Source organism: Elephas maximus, chromosome 11 (assembly GCF_024166365.1).
Source record: "Elephas maximus indicus isolate mEleMax1 chromosome 11, mEleMax1 primary haplotype, whole genome shotgun sequence".
NCBI lineage: Eukaryota > Metazoa > Chordata > Mammalia > Proboscidea > Elephantidae > Elephas > Elephas maximus.
The window spans coordinates 95,094,222-95,118,837 of NC_064829.1; the positions used below are offsets into that span (position 1 = coordinate 95,094,222).

The 24,616-nt window shown below is 42.9% G+C and overlaps 1 protein-coding gene across 4 annotated transcripts in view; it reads right to left on the minus strand.

Annotated features, from left to right (window-relative positions):
* The window catches only part of LOC126086036 (zinc finger protein 350-like), a 319,021-nt gene that overhangs the window by 79,349 nt on the left and 215,056 nt on the right, over nucleotides 1-24,616 (minus strand). Inside the window, exons 3-6 of one of the 4 annotated variants that reach the window (XM_049902020.1) lie at nucleotides 13,013-13,139; nucleotides 12,634-12,729; nucleotides 10,129-10,728; nucleotides 54-86 (exon numbers count right to left, since the gene is read on the minus strand). The exons of 1 other annotated variant lie outside the window; for it this stretch is intronic. In XM_049902020.1, coding sequence (XP_049757977.1) covers nucleotides 73-86; nucleotides 10,129-10,728; nucleotides 12,634-12,729; nucleotides 13,013-13,139 — 837 coding nt within the window. In that variant the 3' untranslated portion in view covers nucleotides 54-72. Of the gene's footprint in view, nucleotides 1-53; nucleotides 87-9,691; nucleotides 10,729-12,633; nucleotides 12,730-13,012; nucleotides 13,140-17,003; nucleotides 17,094-24,616 lie in introns of those variants that run through there. 2 more of the 4 variants (XM_049902019.1, XM_049902018.1) reach the window with 2 other exon arrangements.

Here is a 24,616-nt window from a genome sequence, read left to right on the forward strand (position 1 = left end):
CCAGAAATGACAATACCCAAATCCTGGAAACTCTTCCTCCTTTCTTCAATTGATTCTTCTGTTGCTGAGGAGTCAGGACCTGTAGGCTGAAGGAAAAATTCCATGTGAGTGGTACATTTCCTCTAGGCACACGTGTTGTAACCAAACAACAACAACAAAAAAACCTATTGCCCTCGAGTCAATTCCAACTCAGCGACCCTACAGGACAGAGTTGAACTGCCCCATAGAGTTTCCAAGGAGTACCTGGTGGATGCCTACTGCTGACCATTTGGTTAGCAGCCACAGCACTCAACCACTATACCACCAGGGTTGTCACAGCTTTTTGGCAATCATCTTAACACAAAGTCCCCAATACTGCTGACTGTCCCTTTATTTGGTGCCTCAGAACATCTTACATCCATGAGCAATAAAACCTACAATTCAGAATTTGCAGATATATGGGTACCATAATTATTCAATCTGTATGCTGAACAAATAATCTAAGAAGTTGGACTACATGAAGAACACAGCATCAGGGTTGGAAGAAGACTCATTAAACAACCTGCAATAAGCAAATGACACAACCTTGCTTGCTGAAAGTGAATACGATTTGAAGCACTTACTAATGAAGATCAAAGACCACGGCCTTCAAAGTGGATTACACCTCAACATAAAGAAAACAAAAATCCTCACAACTGGATTAATAAGCAACATCATGATAAATGGAGAAATGATTGACGTTGTCAAGAATTTCATTTGACCTGGATCCACAATCAACACCCATGGAAGTAGCAGTCAAGAATCAAAGGACCCCCAACTAGGGTCACATAACAATGTGTGTGTAAGTTTTTGTATGAGAAACTGACTTGAGTTGGAAACTTTCATTTAAAACACACACACACAAAAAAATCAAAGGATGCATTACATTGGGCAAATCAGCTGCAAAAGACCTCTTCAAAGTGCTCAAAAGCAAAGATATCACTTTAAGGACTAAGGTGTGCCTGACTCAAGCCATGGTGCTTTCATTTGCCTCATAAGCATGTAAAAGATAGACAATGGATAAGGAGAAGAATACTGAATATACCATGGACTGCCAGAAGACCAAACAAGTCTGTCTTGAAAGAAGTACCGCTTGAATGCACATTAGAAGCAAGGACGGCAAGACTTTGTCTCACACACTTTGGACATGTTGTTAGGAGGGACCAGTCCCTGGAGAAAGACATCATGCTTGTTAAAGTAGAGGGTCAGCAAAAAAGAGGAAGACCCTGAATGAGATGGAATGACACACTGGCTGCAATAATAGGCTCAGGCATAACAATTGTGAGGATGGCAAAGGACCAGGCAGTGTTTTTTTCTGTTGTACACAAGGTCGCTGTGAGTTGGATGTGACTCGACAGCACCTAACAACAGCAACAACATGGGTAAAAGCCGTCTTTTGAAAACACAGTGCCTGGACAGTCAGATGTACATGTGAAAGAGAAAAATAAGGTTGATCCCTACCTCAAAACATACACAAATACCTATTCTTGTTTAATTGTGACTCTCAATGAGAAACCATATCCATAAAGTTTTAAGAAGATAAGATGACATTACGGTATTGAAACATATTTTAAACAGGCCACCTATAACACTAGTGTGAAGTGAAGATCATTCATTCCACTGAATGAACTGTTAAGTAGTACAACCTCCTTAGAAAACTCTTAGGCATCATCTGTTAGGTGCAAGTTATACCTACACCTTGACATAATTTAAATTTGAGGTATACATCAAGTACATATCCTCCCATAATGACCACACATTTCAACCACAAGTGCAGTGCAGTGAATTACTTAATATGGCCCTTTTAGCCATGCACAGTCTTGTAACTCCCACAATAATTGGGTGGGACTGTGCAAATAAGTGGCTTGTGGCCCACACAGGGGATTGGACAGCTTGGTAATAATGCAAATAAGATGCATGGCACCACTGTGGTGGTGGAACCATGCAAATAAGGTATATAGAACCCTAATGATGAGATAGTCAATTCTGCCATCCCGTTAGCCTTAAAAAGAGAGCCAATTCCAGAGAAGAGGGGGGACCCTCACTGCCACCAAATAAGAAAAAACAGGAGCAAAGCATGTTCTTTGGCCCAGGAGTCCCTGCGCTGAGAACCTCTTAGACCAGGAGCTAGAGACAGAGAGAACTGTAACACTGGAGATGGGGTAAAATGGCAAGAAGCAAAGAAATAGTGGCAGCAGAACCAGGAGACAAAGGTGTGGTGGGCTTCCTGGCCCATGGAGCAAGGCGACTACAGTGGGTGTGAAGACCGACGAAGCAAGACAGCTGACAGTCTTTGGGCAGGAATCTTCCTGAAGAACAGGGTACCTTCAGGCATGTGTCAGTGGAGCTACTCTTGCAGACCCACCGAGGGAGACAGTTCAGTGCCTTAGAGCCAAGGCTTACTGGCAGAGTGGGGTACCTCTGGACACCTACAGGTGGAGCAAAAGGGCTTTGTAACACTTGCTAGACCAGGGAAGCACTGAGGCCAAGGGGTTGAGGGCCAGAGAGAGGCCTGGCTGCAGGCACAGCTGAGAAGACACTGTCCTGATTGAAGAACTGTATCCTGAGTCATTCCTGATCCTGAATTGTAACCTGTTACTTCTCTAATAAACCCTGTAATCATGAGTATAGTGTGTGAGTTCTTGTAGTCAATGCAATGAATTATCGAACTCAGCAGAGAGGTAGAGAGTGCTGTGGGAGGGATGGCTGGTGTCAGAATTGGTAAAAAGTTTGGAGGGTGGAGTTACACCCTGTTATTTCCAAATTGATTCTGTTCCCAAGTTGTACCATGTTACTTCCTTAATAAACCACTTAACTGTAAGTACAGTTTGAGTTCTCATAGCCATTGCAATGAATTATCAAACCCAGCAAAGAAGTAGAGAGTGCCTTGGGGGAATGGCTGCTGTCAGAAATGGTGAAATAATTGGAGAGCACAGGTATGCGTGACCTCCACTGTAAAAATGGTGCAACAGTGTCAGGAGACCACCTGTAACTTCACAAGGCGGGCAGAATCATCAGCATCAGTCCAAGGTTGATTCCTATGAGGTGGAGGTCAAACATACCTCCACCCTCCAACCTTTTCACCCATTCTGACAACAGCCATCCCTACTTCTCCGCTGGGTTCAATAATTCATTGCAGTGGTCACACAGAACTCACAATACTCACAATTATGGGGTTTATTAGGGAAGTACTAGCTTATTATTTGGGATCAGGACAGACTCAGGATGCAGTTCTTTAATCAAGACAGCCTCTTCTCAGCTGTCCCCACTGAGGGGCATGTTTCTGGCTTGTGGCCTCTCAGCCCCTGCCCTGCTTGGGCAAGGTTACAAAGCTCTTGAGCTCTGCCAGTAAGTGACCAGAGGGACCTCACTCCACGAGGAAGCATCCTGCACAGAGGTGCTCAGGTCTTTCTCACGCAGTAAGCCTAGGTACACCAAGTGCCTGGAGACACCCCACTCTGCCAGTAAGCCTCCTGCGTGAAGGCTCCCAGCTCTTTCGCTCCATGGATCAGCACACTCACTGTAGTCACCTTGCTCCGTGGCCGGGAAGCCCACCGTGCCTTCTCATATCGGTCTCCTGGTGGTGCTGCCACTGTTTCTCTACCACCACATCTCATTGTATTGTGCCATCTCCAGTGTTACACCTCTCTTTCCATCTTCTGGGTCTAGGAGGTTCTCAGGGCAAAGACCCTAGGTTCAAAGGACACATTCCACTGCTGGCTCTTCTTTCTTGGTGGTAGTGAGGTTCCCTATCTACCTCTGGGATGGCTCATTTTATGCCTAGAGGGATGGCAAAACTGACCAATCCCCTAGTTAGGGTTCCAAGCACCTTATTTGCATGGTCCTACCCACAAAGGTCCCATGCACCTTATTTGCATTAGCAGCAAGCTGTCCAATCCCCTTGGTGACTCACAAGACCTTGTATGCCTAAAACCAAAAACACCAAAGCTGTTACTGTCAAGTTGATTCTGACTCACAGTGACCCTACAGGACAGAGTAGAATGGCCCCATAGGGTTTCCAAGGAGTGGCTGGTGGATTCAAATTGGAGACCTTTTGGTTAGCAGCCAAGCTCTTAACCACTGGGTCACCAGGGCTTCATGTATGCCTAGAAGGAATCACTGCACCACATCCACCTCGTAAGAACCACCTCACAGCTTTGTCCTAATCCTGAATCATATCCCACAGGAATCTACGCGATTGTTTACACCTCAAAGTCGGAATCGACTCGACGGCACTGGGTATGGGTACACCAAGGAACTCCCCAAGCAGATTTTTACATACATACTTGGATAGAATTGCTCCATACACACAGGCTCATCTCTTTGCCTTTCCTAAACACTAACAGTGGGAACTGAAATTGTACAAACAAGGGATTACTGGAACATGGAACTTTCCAATAAGCTAGAATACGGGTCATGTTGCCAGAGATACGAAAAATTAACAAAATAAAGTTTATTATAAAGAAAAATGTGAGCATTTATGCCCAGCTTTGTGAGCCATAAGGCCTCCCACACAACGACTCAGCTCTACGTTTGCAATGGGAGAACAGCTATAGACCCACGTTTGTTGTGGATTAGTCCCTAGGTCCGTACTTAGCTAATCTACGGATTAGAAAAGAAAAGACATATGATTATCTAAATCAAGATTTCCAACTACTGCCCGGGGACTGTACCGCCTTCTGTCCCAGCAGCTGATTTTCCAACCTCAAATCAACCACTAGCCAAGAGTCCTGGGTTCCCAAAGCTTCCGTCCTCACAAGCGGCTGTAGCCTATTAATGCGAAACCTAGACCACACACCTGTACGAACCTCAATCCCCGGTTCAAACTCACTACGCCCCATATTAAATCCCGAACCCGAACCAGATGCCGCATTCGTCGTAAATACCACCTGCACCCCTTACATGAAGAGAGATCTGCAAAGACCCCGTACCCTGGCAGTCGGGACAGCTTTAATCGTTGTACAAACGCGCTCACCCCATATCTGACCCCAAAGACACCGACTCCTACCTGCTTGCCCTCACACACCTCCACCATGGCGCTCCCCTCAGGAACTCCATGGGTCCTCACTACACCATATCCACACACCTTCCCAGCCCTGCTCCAAAAACAAGACTAACACTGACCTGTTTTTCTCCTGAACTACCTGCAGATCCGAAAAGTTGCACTTACTTCCGTGAACAGCTTCGACTTCTTGACCGGTGTTGCACTAACCTTGTCAGCCTACGGGGGCCGGCGAGGGTCAGTACCATTTGACGGGGAACTGTAAACCAAGTTTCCGATACGGCCTTACGAGCTAATATGTCTGCGCCGTCTTAACAGAGTTAGAGGTGGCCATATTTGAACACTGGCCGTACAGCACGCAAGGAGCCCTTTTAGAGACACTGGCCACCAGGTATGGCCAGGAAGACAAGAAGCCACCGACACTGTCCTGTGTCCCGGCTCCTCGACCCTTGCAGAAAATAGAAAGATTTTCAGAAGCTCGAGCTTCACAAGGGAAACGGAATCAATTAAATTGATACGAGACGGCTTGGCATAAAAATAACATGGCCGCGCCGTTTTAAATGGTATGTTTAAAAGAAAAAAGTTTAGAAATAGAGAAGTGGGAGTTCAAGACTGGGAAAATAAAAGCGAAAGGCAAAAAAACAGGAAGCGGACAACCAGGGAAATCTGACTGAAAACGCCTTGCAAGAAGCAGCTTTAAGGACAGAAAAAGGTTTAGAGAAGGAGGTACTGAATGCCCATCACAAACAGGGCAAAAGAGCAGATGGGATGAGCCTAGGTTGTATTTGGAGTGGAATACAGGGGAAAGTCTATTAAGAGATGAGTAAAAGGCAAGTAGATTGCCAGGCCTTTCTTCCTAGTCCATCATAGTAGGGAAGCTCTGATGAAATCTATTTAGCATCATAGTAACATGCAAACCTCCATTGACAGAATGGTGGTTATGCTTATGGTGCACTGGCTGGGAATCAAACCCCATCTCCTACGTGGAAGGCAAGAATTCTACCACTGAATCACCACTACCCTCAACTTCTTCATTCCATTTCTCAGGTATTAGTATTACATGTAACAATGGCCTGAGGGCAGCGTCTAACCTCCAGCTTCACAAGGGGGAAGGAGAATCAAGATCAATAGCTCTAGGCTGGTTCCTTTAAGGTGGTTGCTATGAGTGGGAATCGACTCAAAGAGCAACAGGTTTGTTTTTCTGGAGGACAGACACCACCCCTCTCCAACCTTTTTACCAATTCTGACACCAGCCATCTCTTCCTATGGCACAGTCTACTTCTCTACTGGGTTTGATAATTCATTGCAATGGCCACACAGAACTCTCAGACCATACTCACAGTTATGGAGTTTATAAGGGAAGCGCCAGGTTATAATTCAGGATCAGGAAGAACTCAGCATACAGTTCTTCGCTCAGGACAGCCTCTTCTCAGCCGTGCCCGCAGGCCCCCTTGGACCATCAGCCTGGCCTCAGTCCTGCTCAGGTAAGCCTTACAAAGCTCTTTAGCTCTGCCGAAAAGTGCCCAGAGGCACCCCACTCTGCCAGTAAGCCTTGGCCCGAAAGCACACAGCTTTCTCACTCCGTGGGCGGGGAATCCCACTGTTCCATCTCCTGCCTCTGCTACTTCAGCTGCAAAATGATTGCAGCGGTACATTGCCAGGGAAGTGCCAGAAATTCAAGCCAGATTCAGAAGAGGACATGAAAGCTGGACAATGAATAAGGAAGACCAAAGATGAATTGATGCCTTTGAATTGTGGTGTTGGTGAAGAATGTTGAATTTACCATGGACTGCCAGAGGAACGAATAAATTTTGTCTTGGATGAAGTATGGCCAGATGCTCCTTAAAAGAGAGGACAACGAGACATCATCTTACATACTGTCATGGATTGAATTGTGTCCCCCAGAAATATGTCGACTTGGCTAGGCCATGATTTCCAGTATTGTGTGTGTACAAAAAGCATGGGGACAGTGACCTCCTCCAACCCTACTATGGGAAAGGAGAACAAAGATCAACAGTCCAAGGCTGATTCTTATTAGGCACAGATCAGACATGCCTTCTCTCTCCATTTTTACCAACTCTGACATCAATTATACCTACCACAGCACTCTCTACTTCTCTACTGGGTTCAGTTATTCATCGCAATGGCCACACAGAACTCACAGACCACACTCATGATTATGGGGTTTATTACGGAAGTAACAGACTTTGGGCTCAGGAACACTCAGGATACAGTTCATCAGGACAGCCTCTTCTGAACTGTGCTCATGTTATTTGCTCAACATACACATTGAATAAGTATGATGAAAGGATACAACTCTGATGCACAAGTTTCCTGATTTTAAAGCAGTATCCCCTTGTTCTGCTCAAACAACTGCCTCTTCATCTATGTACAGGTTCCTCATGAGCACAATTAAGTGCTCTGGAATTCCCATTTTTCTCAATGTTATCCATAATTTATTATGATCCACACAGTGGAACACCTTTGCATAGTCAATAAAACACACATAAACATCTTTCTGGTATTCTCTGCTTTCAGCCAGGATCCACCTGACATCAGCAATAATATCCCTAGTTCCATGCCTCTCCCTGACCCTAGGTCTCTCCCAAAGGCACTCAGCTTTCTCTCTCCATGGGCTGGGAAGCCCAATGTGCCAGGTCTCTGCTGCCAGGTCTTTCCTGCCACCACTTCTCACCATCTTCGAGGTTACAGCTTGCACTCTCTCTCTCTCTCTCTCTGCAGGAGTTTCTCAGCACAGGGATCCTGGGTTCAAAAGATGTGCTCTCTGCTCCTGGCTGTTCTTCTTGGTGGAGGTAGGATCCTCTCTCCGCTCTGGAAATGGCTCTTTTAAGGCAAAACTGACCAATCCCCTTGGTATACCACCATTACCCTATCACACAGTCCCACCCAATCACCTGGATGAGAATTATAAGACCATGGCTAGAAAGGCTACACAAAAGTAATCAATTGCACCACATTGTAGTTGTCCTCCAGTTTGTGATCTAATGTAATTATCCTACAGTTTGTGATGTGTTGTAAATTCTAGTTTCTATGCCTGTGGTTACAATCCCATTTGTAAATCAGTTTTTGTTATGTTAATAAGGCAGAATTAGGTTATGTTAATGAGGATTAGGTTCTGTTTGTTAAGTCATCACCCTTACTTAAATCACCATCCTTCACACCCTTGCTTCAGTCACACCTTTTATATTACAAGAAATAAAAGGAGAGAGAAATGAGCACAGAGGAGAGGGGCCTTACTACTACCAAGAAAGAAGAGCTAGGAGCAGAAAGTGTCCTTTGGACCCAGGGTCCCTGTGCTGAGAACCTCCTAGACCTAAGGGCAGATTAATGTCAAAACACATGGAAATCTGCAAGGAATGAAGAGTGTACAGATGTTGAAGAGAGACGACAACGTTCCCCTGGAGCCAAAAGAGAGAGAAAGTCTTCCCCTAGAGCTGGCACCCTGAATTCAGACTTCTAGCCTCCTAAACTGTGAGAGAATAAATTTCTGCTTGTTAAAGCCACCCATTAATACAGTATTTCTTATAGTTGTTGTTGTGTGCTGTCGAGATGATTCCAACTCATAGCAGCCCTACAGGGCAGAGTAGAACTGCCCCATAGGGTTTCTAAGGAGTGGCTGGTAGATTCAAACTGCTGACCTTTTGGTTAGAAACCTCAGCTCGGGAGTCTACACGCACCTCCAGCACTTCAGACTAGCCACCCCCTTGTCCCTCTCATCATTAGCCCCCATGAGCTAGGTCAACATGCACTATCTATAGGCTCAGGAGTCCACACAACTCCCTCACTTCAGACTAGCTACCTTTCTCTCTCTCTCTCTCATCTGTAGCCCCCATGGGCTAGATCAGCGGGTACCAATGGAAACTGTCTCTTCTGTGCTGAATTTCCCCCACTTCGTCTCATGAGTGGACCCAGGGGGTCACCACAGGCAAGGATACTAGGCTGTCTACTCGCCAGCTCCCTTTAACTTCTAGTCTTGGAAGGGGCTTCTTCTGATGGGCACTGACTTTTCCTCCCTCATTTCTATCATACATTTAGTTCTGTTTTACAGCACCAGGACAGAGAAACATTCAATATCCATAGTACATTCAATAAACACATAACCCTTTTTAAAATATTCTAGTTTTATTTTCTCCACCTCTTCCCATTCATATGCATATGGCCTTTTGCTGGGTGCAACCAGTAGACCTGGCCCTGTATCAATCATATTGTTTAATCAACCTGGTTTTTGCCCCAGGCCACTCTAAATGCAGCTTTTCTCCACTCAGCTGCCATATAACATCACTTTCTTTTCAGCCATTTGTGACACATGGGATCACCATGAATGGGAATCAACTCAACAAAAACTAACAAGATGAAGGAACATTCGAGATACCTACCATTTCTGTTATAAAAATTCACAGTACTTAATTCATCCACAGGCATGAACTCAGACTTACATTCATTTAATAGACACAACAGAGCAATTGATACATATGCTTTTGGTTTAAAATCCGATTATGTGTCAATATCAGCGCACGTATTTATGTACAGTGAGTGTTCCAGGCTTTCCCACCTCCTGCATATGATTTCCCTCAGGATACGATCTATAGCCATATAATGAGTAGAAATTTTTGCTCATCACTAGCCCCAGGGAATTTCTCTCAGTTTATCCTATGGGTTTTGTGGCACATAAAATAAGACATAACTGGTCATTGAAGGCACCACCACATTCACTGCACTCATAGGCACTACTACATTCACTGCGTTCATAACGATCCTCTGCTGTACAAAATTAGTGTTACCACCTGCTGTTTCACTCCTGGCAACAGGCTGTCCCGCAAGGACCACGTTCCTGTTTGGTAGGAGCCCACCGAGGTTTACCGATGTCTGAGCTGCCACAGAAGGCAGCTGCACAATCACTGTATTAACGGGGCTCTTCCCCTGCATGGGATCACTGGTATGTGATGAGCTGCGATTCACTGCGGAAGGGCCTTTCGCTTTGACTGAATCTACACATTTCTCTCTTGTGTGTATTCTTTTATGTTTAACAAGGAAATACATATAGGCAAAAGTTTTTCCACACTCTTGGCAGCCATACGGTCTCTCACCCGTGTGAGATCTCTGATGTATAACGAGCCTTTGCTTCGTGGCGAAGGCTTTTCCACACTCACTGCACTGAAAGGGTTTCTCTTTTCTGTGGCGTTTCTGATGTCTAATGAGACTTGACTTCTGAGAAAAAGATTTTCCACATTCCGTGCACCGAAAGAGTTTGTGACATTTCTGATGACGAATGAGCCAAGACTTCTTGATGAAGGCCTTCCCACATTCACCGCATACATGCAGTTTGTCTACCTTTTGAGCTTTCTGGTGCTTCATGAGTTGGGACTTAGTGGTGTTGGATATCTGATTCTCAGGGAACTTGGATTCAATATGAAATTGCTCATGGTTAGCATGGAGGAAGACTTTCTCACCTCTGTTAAGCTCAGCATTTATTTCATAGTTTTTGCTTTGTTTGATTAAAGTTAAATTTGACTTCACAAATTTTTCACGTAACTCAAATATACCGTGGTTTTGTCTAAAGGGAAAACAACCCTTGCGCTGATGAACAGTATCTTCCAATACAATATGTTCATAGCATTGTGTTATCCTATCTTCCCTGCTTTCATTTTGCAAGTGCTCAGGTAGATGATCATCGAATATCCAGGATTCTAGGAAAGAAGAGAACAATGAAACCTTCTATCATCTCCATTAAGAATAAATTCATTAAAATGTGCTTTGATGTAAGGCGGCTCTTTAGTGACAATCCTATGGTATGAATATAAATAAAACTTCACATTTAATGTTCCCTGCACACTGGTGAACACGTAATAATACACAGAGTCCAAATAATAAAGGCAGTTAACGTAGAAACAAGGATAGATCATACATAACAAATAAATACAGATTTGGCTGCTTCCTAAAAAACGCCAAGCGAAATGTGTAGAGACTGTAAAATACAAGCAAGTCACTGTGAACGGCAGACAATGAAGGACGGAGGGCCACCTGCTCCAAACTGATGAAGCACAGATTCGTTCATTCCACAAATCCTTGCCAAATGACAACTATGCAGCAGCAATGTTGGGTTTGGGAAGAGTGCAGAATGCTACATTTGGGACAAAACAATTCTGACACCTACATAGTAAAGGTACTGGTGGTACACAAACATGTTCTTTTTGTTTACGGAGCCTATATTCTGCTTTGGTAAAATCATTTTAAAAAGCGAGGAAAAACATAAAGAAAGTTAGCTGTAGATTGTAAAATGCGGTTTGAAAGAGACGGTAGAGAGGCGAGGGGGAAATGAAGATTTATCTTGGAGGCAGAGAAGGCTCTCTGATGGAATAATTGTTTCCGACGTTGCGAGGGTCGGGTTCAAGAAAAGAAAGAAAGGAATCATGAGTTGTGGCTAAGTATTTGACTTGAGCCACAGGGTAATACTGTCTTTTAATAAGATGAGAAATTATTAATTTCTGAATTAACTGAAATAACTAAAGCATAGAGACGGTTCAAGCAAACATTCTGAAACATATCAATTTCTAGATGGTTATTATATATCCAAGTACAGAAATGAAACTCACAAGGATTCATAAATCTTGAGAAAAGTCTTGACTGGAGATAAAAATTCAGAAAACTTTAGTATATAAATATGACTAAGGACACATAAGAAGATCATGTTCAGAGAACACAGATTAAAAGAAGATGAACACCAAGGTTTTAATGATTCTAACTATAGCTTTGGAACTAGAACAGTCTCCTGAGGCACTGAAGTGAACTGAGTGATAACATTTACAACGAACTAGGAAAAAGATCCGAATTAGTAAATATACGAAGAAATTATATTGAAGTAGATATTATTATGATCTGGTTTATGTTGGATCTGAGAACGCAGGATTTTAAAAATGATTTTTCAAATAAGTAAAATATATAGAACAAAGTTTTTGTTAGACAATATCAAAGGAGAAGGAAGGAATTTTAAAGGGTTAGGAGAACAAATGAGAAAATGAAAATCAGCACCTTAGAAGTACCTCAGAGTAGGGGAAAGAGAAGCTGAGGAAGCAGATAGCAGCACAATGAGAGACCAGTCTACTGTGGGGGTACAACATCCACGATGGGGTTGGATGTTAGGAAGTGAAATCAGTACTTCCCAGTGGAGATCACTTCTCAGCCTTCTGGCTAACATCAAGTGTAGTATTACCAATGGGGGAGGGAGGTGCCGTACTCGGAGGACAGTTACGAATTCAAAGTTCTCTCTGTGGAGAGAGGCCTGGAAGGTAGAATTTCATAGCAAGAGAGGTGGAAGGATATGATGAATGTAAGGACTTAAGAATCCTATGAAGAAACAAACTATGCAAACAAAAGTATAAAGATACATGGCAAATAAATGGGGACCTGATCACAGAAGAGATACAGGGATCTATTTTTCTCTAAACTCCTACAAAGAAAAAGATGATTCACATGAGAGAGGGCTGTGTGGAGGCACTGTTACGTATCCTCAGACACCCTGAGAGCTAAGAACAGTCTCTGACTAGACTGTGACTTCCACAGACTTCCCCCATCGCTGCTTTTCACTCACTCACCTGAAAATGTTCGACTGTGGCTTTTGTCTAAGATAGTCCATGGTTGTTCTCCTCGTTCCAACCTGGAGAGTGCATCTGGTCTGCTAACTTCATACCCTGTTCATGGGAAATCACAAAATCTTAGACTAACCAAGTTGGCCTTGGTTTTGTGAAGACTACAGAATCCTACATTTGTCAAAAAAAAAAAAAAAACATTTAATTGTAAGAAGTAAAGGTTTTTCTCTCAGGAGAGGGAGAATATACACACTTATCTAGGGGCACAGAGCGGACTGAAAATCTACCACATCAGAGCACCAGGCACTCCAAAGCTTGCAACAGCTAAGGAAGGAAAGGTCACCGACTGGTCACCCTCTGAGGAACACAGGGGAGCTGTCCTCACCCAGGGACACCAGGTTCCCATAGTTCTCCAACATCACATCCCGGTACAGGTCCTTCTGAGCAGGGTCCAGGAGCTGCCACTCCTGCCAGGTAAACTCCAAAGCCACATCGCTGAATGTCAGTGATTCCTATAATAAAAGGATTCCATTTCATGAAGTTACTTCCTTTTGATGATATGGTTGAAATGTGAAGAAAGTTGTTCTGCTGATTTCCTCTATATACCAAGTGTTGTGTTTTTTTTAATACCTTGTAGAAGAAGCAAAATTGTAAAGAAATATTCTGTATTTGGGTATTGAATCATCCATTCAATTATCAAATAAGAAGTTCCGATAATGACCAGCAGTGAAATCCTTTAAATTAGAAACATCTCATATTCACACACACACACTCACATGTGTGTGTGTGAATATGTATCTGTACACATGTGGACATATGTGAGTGGGGGTGTGTATGTGTGTACACATATATGTGTATGCCAGGGATTGAAATGTGTCCCCCCAAACATGTGTATCAATTTGGCTGGGCTATGATTCCCAGTATTGTGTGGTTTTCCTCCATTCTGTGATTGTAATTTTATGTTAAAGAGGATTAGGGTGGGATTATAACACCCTTACTAAGGTCACATCCCTGATCCAATGTAAAGGGAGTTTCCCCATGGTGTGGCCTGGAACACCTTTTATGTTACAAGAGATAAAAGGAAAGGGAAGCAAGAAGCAGAGAGTGGGGGACCTCATACCACCAAGAAAGCAGTGCTGGGAGCAGAGGGTGGAGAAGCTCCTAGTCTGGGGGAAGATTGATGAGAAGGCCAAGAAGGCAGACAGAGAAAGAATGCCTTCCCCTAGAGCTGACGCCCTGAATTTGGACTTTTAGCCTACTTTCCTTTGAAGAAATAAATTTCTCTTTGTTAAAGACATTTCACTTGTGGTATTTCTGTTTTAGCAGCACTAGATAACTAAGACAGTATATATACACGTAAAAATGCGTGTGGGTGTAAGGGTATATATGTATTTGGCCATCTATATGCTAAGAGATAAATGTTAGCGACAGAGGGAGAATAAAACATGTTCCTATATTCAACACAGGCCTTCAGAAACGATATCAAAATCTACAGAAAAAAGACTCAGGTATCTGAATTACAGAAAATGACATGTTTAATAAATGTGTTTAATCTGTAGAAAGGAATTAAAGCTATCAAAAATACAGAACAAGAGACAAGATAATTGGGTGGACTCGGGAAAAATAATAAACACATACACATACATATATACACACATACGTATGATATATATGAACAGACAAGTTAACAGCATATAAATACACTAAACAGTTAACTGTCAGCTATAATTTACAATTTAAGAAATTACTGAAAATGTAGCAGAGAGTGACAGAGAATGTAAAGGAGAGGTTAGTAAACATGAATAGTGTGAGAAAGTCTAACACATGTCTGTTCATAACTTCCAAAAGAGAGAACAGAGTAAGGTAGAAGCAATATCCAACAATCTCACTCTGCACTCAAAAATAAGCTTTTACCGAATGAAAGACCTGTGGCAGGCAGATTCTATGACAGCCCTGTGATCATCTTCACACCTCTGCAGTCGTGACTTGCTCCTATGAGACTATGACAAAGAGGATGGAATACCATTCTGTCACTAGATTACATATTAGATACGTTACTTCCGTCTGGCTGGTGTTAGTGAAGTAAGCTGCCATGTTGGAGAGGCCCACATGGTAAGTACCTGAGTGCTGCCTCTGACCAACATGCAGTGAGGAACTGAGGCCCTCATGGAACTTAATTCAGCCCACAACCAAGTGAGTTTGAAAGCAGACCCTCCCCGATTCGAGCTTCAGATCAGACGCCTGCTCTAGCCAACACTTTTATTGCAGTCTTGTGAGAGACCAAGAAGCAGAGCACCAAGAGAGGCTGTACCTGCATTCCTGACCACAGAAGTCTCGAGATCATAAATGTCATCTATTTTAAGCCTCTAAAATGTTGGAACATTTTGCTAAGAACCAATAGATAATTCATATAAGAATTAAACTTAAAAAACAAAAAACGAGGTATGAAAATAATGGAAGAAAATAAAGAATACATTTATGACACAAGTCAAAAGCCAGAATGGGAAAATGTGTAAATTTATAACTTCTACATAAAAAAAAAAAGTGAAGTTTGGAAAAAATATTCTCTAAAAAAAAACCTTTTACAAAAAGATCAATACACAGTGCATAGGAACAATTCCTTCAAATGAGTAAGTCAAATCGGAATTTATTTATTTCAGAAAACAATCAAACTGACTGTCTTAGTCATCTAGTGCTGCTATAACAGAAATACCACAAGTGGATGGCTTTAACAAAGAGAAATTTATTCTCTCGCCACCTAGTAGGCTAGAAGTCCAAATTCAGGGCATCAGCTCCAGTGGAAGGCTTTCTCTCTCTGTTGGCTCTAGGGAAAGGTCCTTGTCATCAATCTTCCCTTGATCAAGGAGCTTCTCAGGTGCAGGGACCCTGGGTCCCAAGGAGGTACTCTGCTCCTGATGCTGCTTTCTTGGTGGTATGAGGTCCCCTACTCTCTGCTTGCATCCCTTCCTTTTATCTTTTGTAAGATAAAAGGTGGTGCAGGCCACACCCCAGGAAAACTCCCTTTACATTCGATCAGGGATGTGACCTGAACTAGGGTGTTACATTCTACTCTAATTCTCTTTAACTATAGGTATACATTATGATTTATAACACAAATAGAAAAATCACAAAATGGAGGACAACCACACAATACTGGGAATCATGGTCTAACCAAGCTTACAGATATTTTGGGGGGACACAATTCAATCCATGACACTGACCAATACAAGAAAGATCTCAGCCTCGCCAGCAATTAAAAAATACAAAAGAAAGCAAGATGGGAAAATATTTGACCATGTAGGTTGTTGACAGTCATGACATTTGATACTGCTGCAATAACAAGTATTGTAAAGATTGGGGGCACTGGATGCCCTTTCATACCACATATTAGAACTCTTCTAAATAGACTGATTTCATCTCCACAAGAAAAATATGAGATACCTCTATCATCATGCCCATTTCACAGATAAGAAAACTCAGATGTATAGCAGCTAAAGGGCTTGTGCAAGGTGACAGAACTCACTCCCTACTTTCAAATCTGTACTCAAACAACAGTTCATTAAGAATCATCTGAGTCCTGTGCATTGCTTCCATTTCCACTCATGTTTAGGTTTAATTAACATATAAAACTAGACCACCACAAGCTGAGTCCACTGAGTTTGCTTGGTCTATCCATACAAGGCTCTGTGAGGAACCCTGGAAAAAACAGCCATAGGAAACTTCCTTTTGCATTAATGAGAATGCGACTGTTCAGGACACCATCCACCACATCACCTCTAGGAAAAACCATCAAAGAAACTTACTTAGACAAAAGTCCCATGAGATACTAAAATCACCTGAGACACTGATCTTTTTTCTCCTCAAAAACTGGGCTTATTATTTAAATTATACTGATTCTCTTGTTTTGGCCAGAGAAATATCAGATGCTACTTGACAGTTAATGTAACCCCCAGGATTGTCCAGTACATACTAGGTTCAATGTCAGTAATTTAATTTAGTGTTAATTACATGAACAATATATTCCTGAACCTATTTTGCCTGGTGTTGAACTCAGAGTCTAAGTTTATTTTTCTCCAGCTCTGACTTTTCCATATTTATACATTTTAGATTTTAGATTAACTGAACCAATATTTTATAAAAAAACAAAAAACAAACCCGTTACTGTTCAAGTCGATTCCGACTCATAGCTACATTATAGGACAGAGTAGAACTGCCCCATTAGGTTTCCAACGAGTTGGGGGTAGATTCGCAGTCAAGCTGTTTAGCTGTTTAGCAGCCCAGCTCTTAACCACTGTGCCACCAGGACTCCGAGGGCCACCAGGCCTCTACAAACCCATTAGGGAACAAAGGAAAGCATAAAACAAACCAAAAGTCACCTGGCCCTTGACCATTTTCTTTTATTCTTGTGACATGACCAGCATCCAAGATGCTCTCTGTATTTTCTGGATCAGCTCTAAATTTTCATTCAGAAATCTCAGTCTCCCTTGAAGGGTGTCCCCGGAAATGACAAAACTCAAATCCTGGAACCTCTTCCTCCTTTCTTCAATAGATTCTGTTGCTACTGGAAAGTCAAGACCTGTAGGCTGAAGGGAAAATTCAATGTGAGCAGTTGTAAAAATGGCATGGTGGCATCTGACCTCCTCTAACTTCACAAGGAGGAAGGAGAGTCAAGATCAACCACCCAAGGCTCAATCCTATGAGGCAGGGATCAGACATGCCTCCTCTCTCCGCCATCTTTACAAATTCTAACACCAACCATCCCTCCCAAGGTATTCTCTACTTCTCTGCTGGGTTTGATAATTTATAATAATGGCCACACAGAATTCACAGACAATACTCAAGGTTTCTTAGGGAGATAACAGGTTACAATTCAAGTTCAGGAATGCTCAACATACAGTTCTTCCATCAGGACAGCCTTTTCTCAGCCGTACCCACAGGCACATTTTTCTCTGGCCCTTGGCCTCTAGCTGGTTTGACCAAGTGTTACAAAGCCCTTTCAGCTCCTCCGATAAGTGCCCAGAGGCACCCCACTTAGCCAGGAAGACTTGGGCAGAAGACTCACAGCTATAGCTCAATAGGTCTGCAAACTAGCTCCACCAAGTACCCGGAGGCACCCTACTTCGCCAGCAAGCATCCTGCCCGAAGGCACTCAGCTTTCTCACTCTGTGGGCCAGGATGCTCCTTGCGCTGTCTCCTGCGGGTCTCCTCGCTGTCTCCTGGTTCTGCTGCCGCTGATTCTCAACAACTTTGGTGCTATAGTTCTCTCTGTCTCCTGGTCCCAGACGCTTCTCAGTTCAGGGATCCCAGGTCCAAACGATTCACTCCACTCCTGGCTCTTCTTCCTTTGTAGTGGTGTGATTCTCTTTCCTTCTTGCCACTGGGATGGCTCATTTTAAGCCTAGTGGGGTGGCAAAACTGACCAATCCCTTCATTACAGTTTCTTAGGCCTTATTTGCATGGCCCCACCCATAGGGTCACTATGAGTCAGAATTGACTCGATGGCAACAGGTACAACAGGTACCCAATCACCTGGACAGGAGTTATAAGACCATGGCAAGAATGGCCACATAAAAGTGATCCACCATAACACAGTGGTACATTTCCTTTAAGCACACATGTTGGATTGTGAAAATGGCATGGTGGGGGAGGCATCTGACTTCTTCTAACTTCACAAGAGGAAAGGAGAATCAAAAATTAACATACCAAGGCTGATTCCTATGAGGCGGAGCACAGACATGCCTTTACCCTCTAACCTTTTTACCAATCCAGCTACTACTTCCCTGTTCAGTTCGATAGTTCATTGCAATGGCCACACAGAAAACACTCACAATTATAAGGTTTATTAGGGAAATTCTCAGGTACAACTCAAGGAACAGCTCTTTGTCAGGACTGCATCTTCTCAGCAGTACCCATAGGCTCTCTCTGGAGTGTGGGCCATCGGGCCCTGCTATGCTTGGGCAAGGATACAAAGCTCTTCATCTCCACCAATAGGTGACCAGAGGCAACCGGCTCCACCAGGAAGCCTGCTGCCTGAAGGCACTCACCTCTCTCGCCCTGTGGGTCGGTGGGCCTAGCTCCACCAAGTTCCTGAACCACTCTACTCCTCTAGTAAGCCTCCTGCCCAAAGGCTGTCAGCTCCTTCTCTCAGTGGGTCAGCGCATTCACTGGCGCCACCTTGCTCCATGGTCGGGAAGCCCACCATGCCATTTCACACCAGTCTCCTGCCGCCTTTTCTTTTTTTTTTTTAATTTTAGATGAATGTTTACAGAACATACTAGTTTCTCATCAAACAGTCAGTACACGCATTGTTGTATGACATTGGTTAACAACCCCATGACATGGCAACACTCCCCCTTCTCAACCCCAGGCTCCCCATTACCAGCTTTCCTGTACCCTTCTACCTTCCAGTCCCTGCCCCAGGGCTGCTGCGCCCCTTTAGTCTTGTTTTGTTCCACAAGACTGTACAATCTTTCGCTGAATGGTGAACCTCAGGAGGGACCTCATTACTGAGCTGAAAGGGTGCCTGGGGGCCATACTCGCAGGGTTTCTCCAGTCTCTGTCAGACCAGCAAGTCTGTTCTTTGTTTTTGGGTTAGAATTTTGTTCTACATTTTTCTCCAGCTCTGTCTGGGACCCTCTATTGTGATCCCTGTCAGGGCAGTCAGTGGTAGTAGCCAGGCACCATCTCATTGTACTGGACTCAGTCTGGTGGAGGCCGTGGTAGATGTGGTCCTTTAGTCCTTTGGACTAAAATTTCTCTTGTGTCTTTAGTTTTCTTCATTATTCCTTGCTCCCAAAGGGCTGAGACTAGTGGAGTATCCTAGATGGCTGCTCACAGGCTTTTAAGACCCCAGACGCTACTCACCAAAGTAGAATGTAGAACACTTTCTTTACAAACTCTGGTATGCCAGCTGGCCTAGATGTTCCCGGAGACCATGGTCCCCACAGCCCTCAGCCCAGCAATTCGGTCCCTCAGGGAGTTTGGATGCGTCTACAGAGCTACCATGGCCCTGCCTTGTACAAGTTGTGCTGGTTGCCCCAGTATTGTGTACAGTCTTACCCTTCACCAAAGTTACCAATTACTCATTGCCTATTAACTCTTTTTCCATCCCCAACCTCCCCTCCCTTGTGGCCATCAAATACTGCTTCTTTTTGTATGTAAACCTTTTCATGAGTTTTTACAGTAGTGGTCTCGCACAACATTTGTCCTTTTGTGATTGACTTATTTCACTTAGCATAATGTCCCCCAGACTCATCTATGTTATGAAATGCTTCACAGATTCATTGCTGTTCTTCAGCGCTGCCTAATACTCCACTGTGTGTATGGTACCACGGTTTGTGTATCCATTCATCTGTTGATGGGCATCTAGGTTGTTTCCATCTTTTTGCTATTATGAACAATGCTGCAATGAAGATGGGTGTACATATATCTATTTGTGTGATGACTCTTATTTCCGTAGGACACATTCCTAGGAGTAGGAATGCTAGATCATATGGTTATTTCTATTTCTAGCTTTCTAAGGAAGCACTATATTGTTTTCCAAAATGGTTGTATCATTTTGCATTCCCACCAGCAGTCCGTAAGAGTTCCAATCTCCCTGCAGCCTCTCCAACATTTGTTATTTTCTGTTTTATCGATTAGTGCCAGTAATGCGGGGGTGAGGTGGTATCTCATTGTGGTTTTGATTTGCATTTCCCTAATGCCTAGTGATCGTGGGCATTTCCTCATGTGTCTGTTGGCCGCCTGAATGTCTTCTTTGGTGCAGTCTGTTCATTTCCTTTGCCCATTGTTTAACTGGATTATTTATCTTTTTGTTGCAGAAGTGTTGGATTTTCTTGCAGATTTTAGAGATCAGACCTTTGTCTCATTTGCAATAGCAAAAATTTTTTCCCAGTCTGTAAGTTCTCTTTTTCACTCTTTTGGTGAAGTCTTTTGTTGAACCTAAGTGTTTAATTTTTAGAAGATCTCAGTTATCTAGCTTAACCTCTGAAGCTTGTGTGTTGTTGGTTGTGATTTGTATCCTGTTAATGCCATGTATTAGGGTCTCTAGTGTTGACACTATGTTTTCTTCTATGAACTTCATAGTTTTTGGCTTTATATTTAGGTGTTTGATCCACTTTGAGTTAGTTTTTGTATATGGTGTGAGGTATGGGTCCTGTTTTTTTTTTATGGTCCTGTTTCATTTTTTTGCAGATGGACATCCAGTTTTGCCAGCACCATTTGTTAAAAAGATTGTCTTTTCCCCATTTGATGGACCTTGGGCCCTTGCCAAAGATCAGGTGACTATTGGTGGATGGGTTTACATCTGGGTTCTCAATTCTGTTCCACTGGTCAATGTATGTCGCTCTACCAGTACCAGGCTGTTTTGACAACTGTAGCCGTATAGTAGGTTCTGAAGTCAGGTAGTACAAGTCCTCTTCCTTTAAGCTTCTTCTTCAATAGTGCTTTACTTATCCCAGGCCTCTTCCCTTTCTGTATAAAGTTAATATAAGTTTTTCCATCTCTTTAAAGAATGTTGTTGGTATTTGGATTGGTATTGCATTGCATTTGTAAATCGCTTTGGGTAGAATTGTCATTTTCACAATGCTGACTCTACCTATCCGTGAGCATGGTATGTTCTTTCATTTATGTAGATCTCTTTCGGTTTCTAGCAGTAGTGTTTTGTAGTTTTGTTTGTATAGGTCTTTTACATCCCTAGTTAGACTTATTTCCAAGTATTTTATTTTTTTTAGGTGTTTTCCTAATTTCCTTTTCATTATTCATTTTATTGGTATATAGGAATCCAGCTGATTTTTGTATGTCTATCTTGTATCCTGCTGCTCTGCTAAGTCTTTCTTTAGTTCCAGTACTTTTCTCGTGGAGCCTTTTGGATTTTCTTAGTATCACACCATCCGCAAATAGGGATGGTTTAACTTCTTCATTACCAATTTGGATGCCCTTTATTTCTGTTTCTTCTCTTATTGCTCTAGCTAAGACTTCCAACACAATGTTAAATAGAAGTGGTGATAAAGGGCATCCTTGTCTTGTTCCTGTTCTCAAGGGGAATGTTTTCAGCCTCTCTCCATCAAGAACAATGTTTGCTGCCACCATTTCTATGCTGCTGCTTCTTGCTGTCTTGCGCCATCTCCCCATTACACCTTTCTCTCCATCTCCTGGGTCTAGGAGGTTGCAGTGTGATAAACCGCTTTTGTGTGGCCTTTCTCACCATGGTCGTGTAACTCCCACCCAGGTGATTGGGCAGGACTGTGCAAAAAACGTAATTGTGTCCCCCATGTGTCTGTCAGTTTGTCATACTGTAGGGGCTTGTGTGTTGTTATGATGCTGGAAGCTATGTCACCAGTATTCAGATACCAGCAGGGTCACCCATGAAGGACAAGTTTCAGCTGAGCTTCCAGATTAAGACAGACTAGGAAGAAGGACCCGGCAGTCTACTTCTGAAAAGAATTAGCCAGTGAAAGCTTTATGAATAGCAGTGGAATCTTGTCTGATATAATGCCAGAAGATGAGCCCCCCAGGTTGGACGGCACTCAAAAGACAACTGGGAAAGAGCTGCCTCCTCGAAGTACAGTCGACCTTAATGATGTGGATGGAGTAAAGCTTTTGGGACCTTCATTTGCTGACGTGGCACATCCATTAATAATCGGAACCTGGAATGTATGAAGTATGAATCTAGGGAAATTGGAAATCGCCAAAAATGAAATGTAATGCATAAACATCGATATCCTAGGCATTAGTGAGCTGAAATGGACCGGTATTGGCCATTTTGAATTGGGCAATCATATTGTCTACTATGCCAGGAATGACAATGTGAGGAGGAATGGTGTTGCGTTTGTCACCAAAAAGAACATTTCAAGGGCTATCCTGAAATACAATGCAGTCAGTGATACGATACTATCCATACGCCTATAAGGAAGACCAGTTAATACCACTATTACTCAAAATTCATGCACCAACCACTAAGGCCAAAGATGAAGAAACCGAAGATTTTTACCAACTTCTGCGGTCTGAAATTGATTGAACATGCAATCAGGATGCACTGGTAATTACTGGTGATTGGGATGCAAAAGTTGGAAAAAAAGAACACGGATCGGTAGTTGGAAAATACGGACTTGGTGACAGAAACAATGCCGGAGATTGAATGATACAACTCTGCAAGACCAAGGACTTCTTCACTGCAAATACATTTTTTCACCAACATAAACGTGAACTATACACATGGACCTCACCAGATAGAATACACAGGAATCAAATCGACTGCATCTGTAGAAAGAGACGATGCAAAAACTCAGTATCATCAGCCAGAACAAGGTCAAGGGCCGACTGCAGAACAGACCATCAATTGCCAATATGCGACTCCAAGTTGAAACCGAAGAAAATAAGAGCAGCTCCAGGAGAGCCAAAGTATGACCTTGAGTATATCCCACCTGAATTTAGAGACCATCTCAAGAATCGAGTTGAAGCGTTGAACACTAACGACCATGAACAAGGCAAGCTGTGGAATCACATCAAGGACATCACACATGAAGAAAGCAGAGGTCATTGAAAAGACAAGAAAGACAGAAAAGATCAAGATGGAGGAAAGAAACAAAAGATCAAGACAGAGGAGACTGAAACTTGCTCTTGAATGTCGAGCAGCTAAAGCAAAAGGAATGATGAAGCAAAAGAACTGAACAGAAGATTCAAAGGGCAGCTTGAGAAAACAAAGTATTATGATCACATGTGCAAAGAGCTGGAGATAGAAAACCAAAAGGGAAGAACACGCTTGGCGTTTCTCAAGCTCAAAGAACTGAATAAGAAATTCAAGACTTGAGTTGTGATAGTGAAGGATTCTATGGGGAAAATATTAAATGATGCAGGAAGCATCAAAAGATGGAAGAAATACAGGGTCATTATACCAAAAAGAATTAGTCTACATTCAACCATTTCAATAGATAGCGTATGATCAGGAGCTGATGGTAGTTAAGGAAGAAGTTCAAGCTGCACTGAAGGCACTGGCAAAAAACAAGGCTCCAGGAACTGACAGAATATTAACTGAGATGTTTCAAGAAATGGCTGCAGCCCTGGAAGTGCTCACTCATCTATGTCAAGAAATGTGAAAGACAGCTACCTGGCCAACCCACTGGAAGGGATCCATATTTATGCCTATTCCCGATAAAGGTGATCCAACTGAATGTGGAAAATTATCAAACAATATCATTAATATCATATGCAAACAAAATCTTACTGAAGATCATTCAAAAGCAGCTGCAGCAGTATATCGACAGGGAACTGCCACCAGAAATTCAGGCCGGATTCAGAAGAGGGCCTGGAATCAGGGATATCATTGCTGGTGTCATATGGATCCTGGCTGAAAGCAGAGAATACCAGAAGGATGTTTACCTGTGTTTCACTGACTATGCAAAGACATTCGACTGCGTGGATCCTAACAAATTATGGAGAACATTGTGAAGAATGGGAACTCCAGAACACTTAATTGTGCTCATGAGGGACCTGTACATAGATCAAGAGGCAGTCATTCGAACAGAACAAAGGGATACCTAGTGGTTTAAAGTAAGGAAAGGTGTGCACCAGGGTTGTATCTTTTCACCATACCTATTCAATCTGTATGCTGAGCAAATAATGCAAGAAGCTGGACTCTATGAAGAAGAACAAGGGATCGGGATTAGAGGAAGACTCATTAACAACCTGTGTTATGAAGATGACATAACCCTGCTTGCTGAAAGTGAAGAGGACTTGAAACACTTACTGATGAAGATCAAGGACTACAGCCTTCAGCATGGATTACATCTCAACGTAAAGGAAACAAAAATCCTCACAACTTGATCAATAAACAACATCATGATAAACAGAGAAATGACTGAAATTGTCAAGGATTTCATTTTACTTGGATCCACAACCAACACCCATGGAAGCAGCAGTCAAGAAATCAAAAGACACACAGCATTGGGCAAATTTGCTGCAAAGGACATCTTTAAAGTGTTGAAACGTG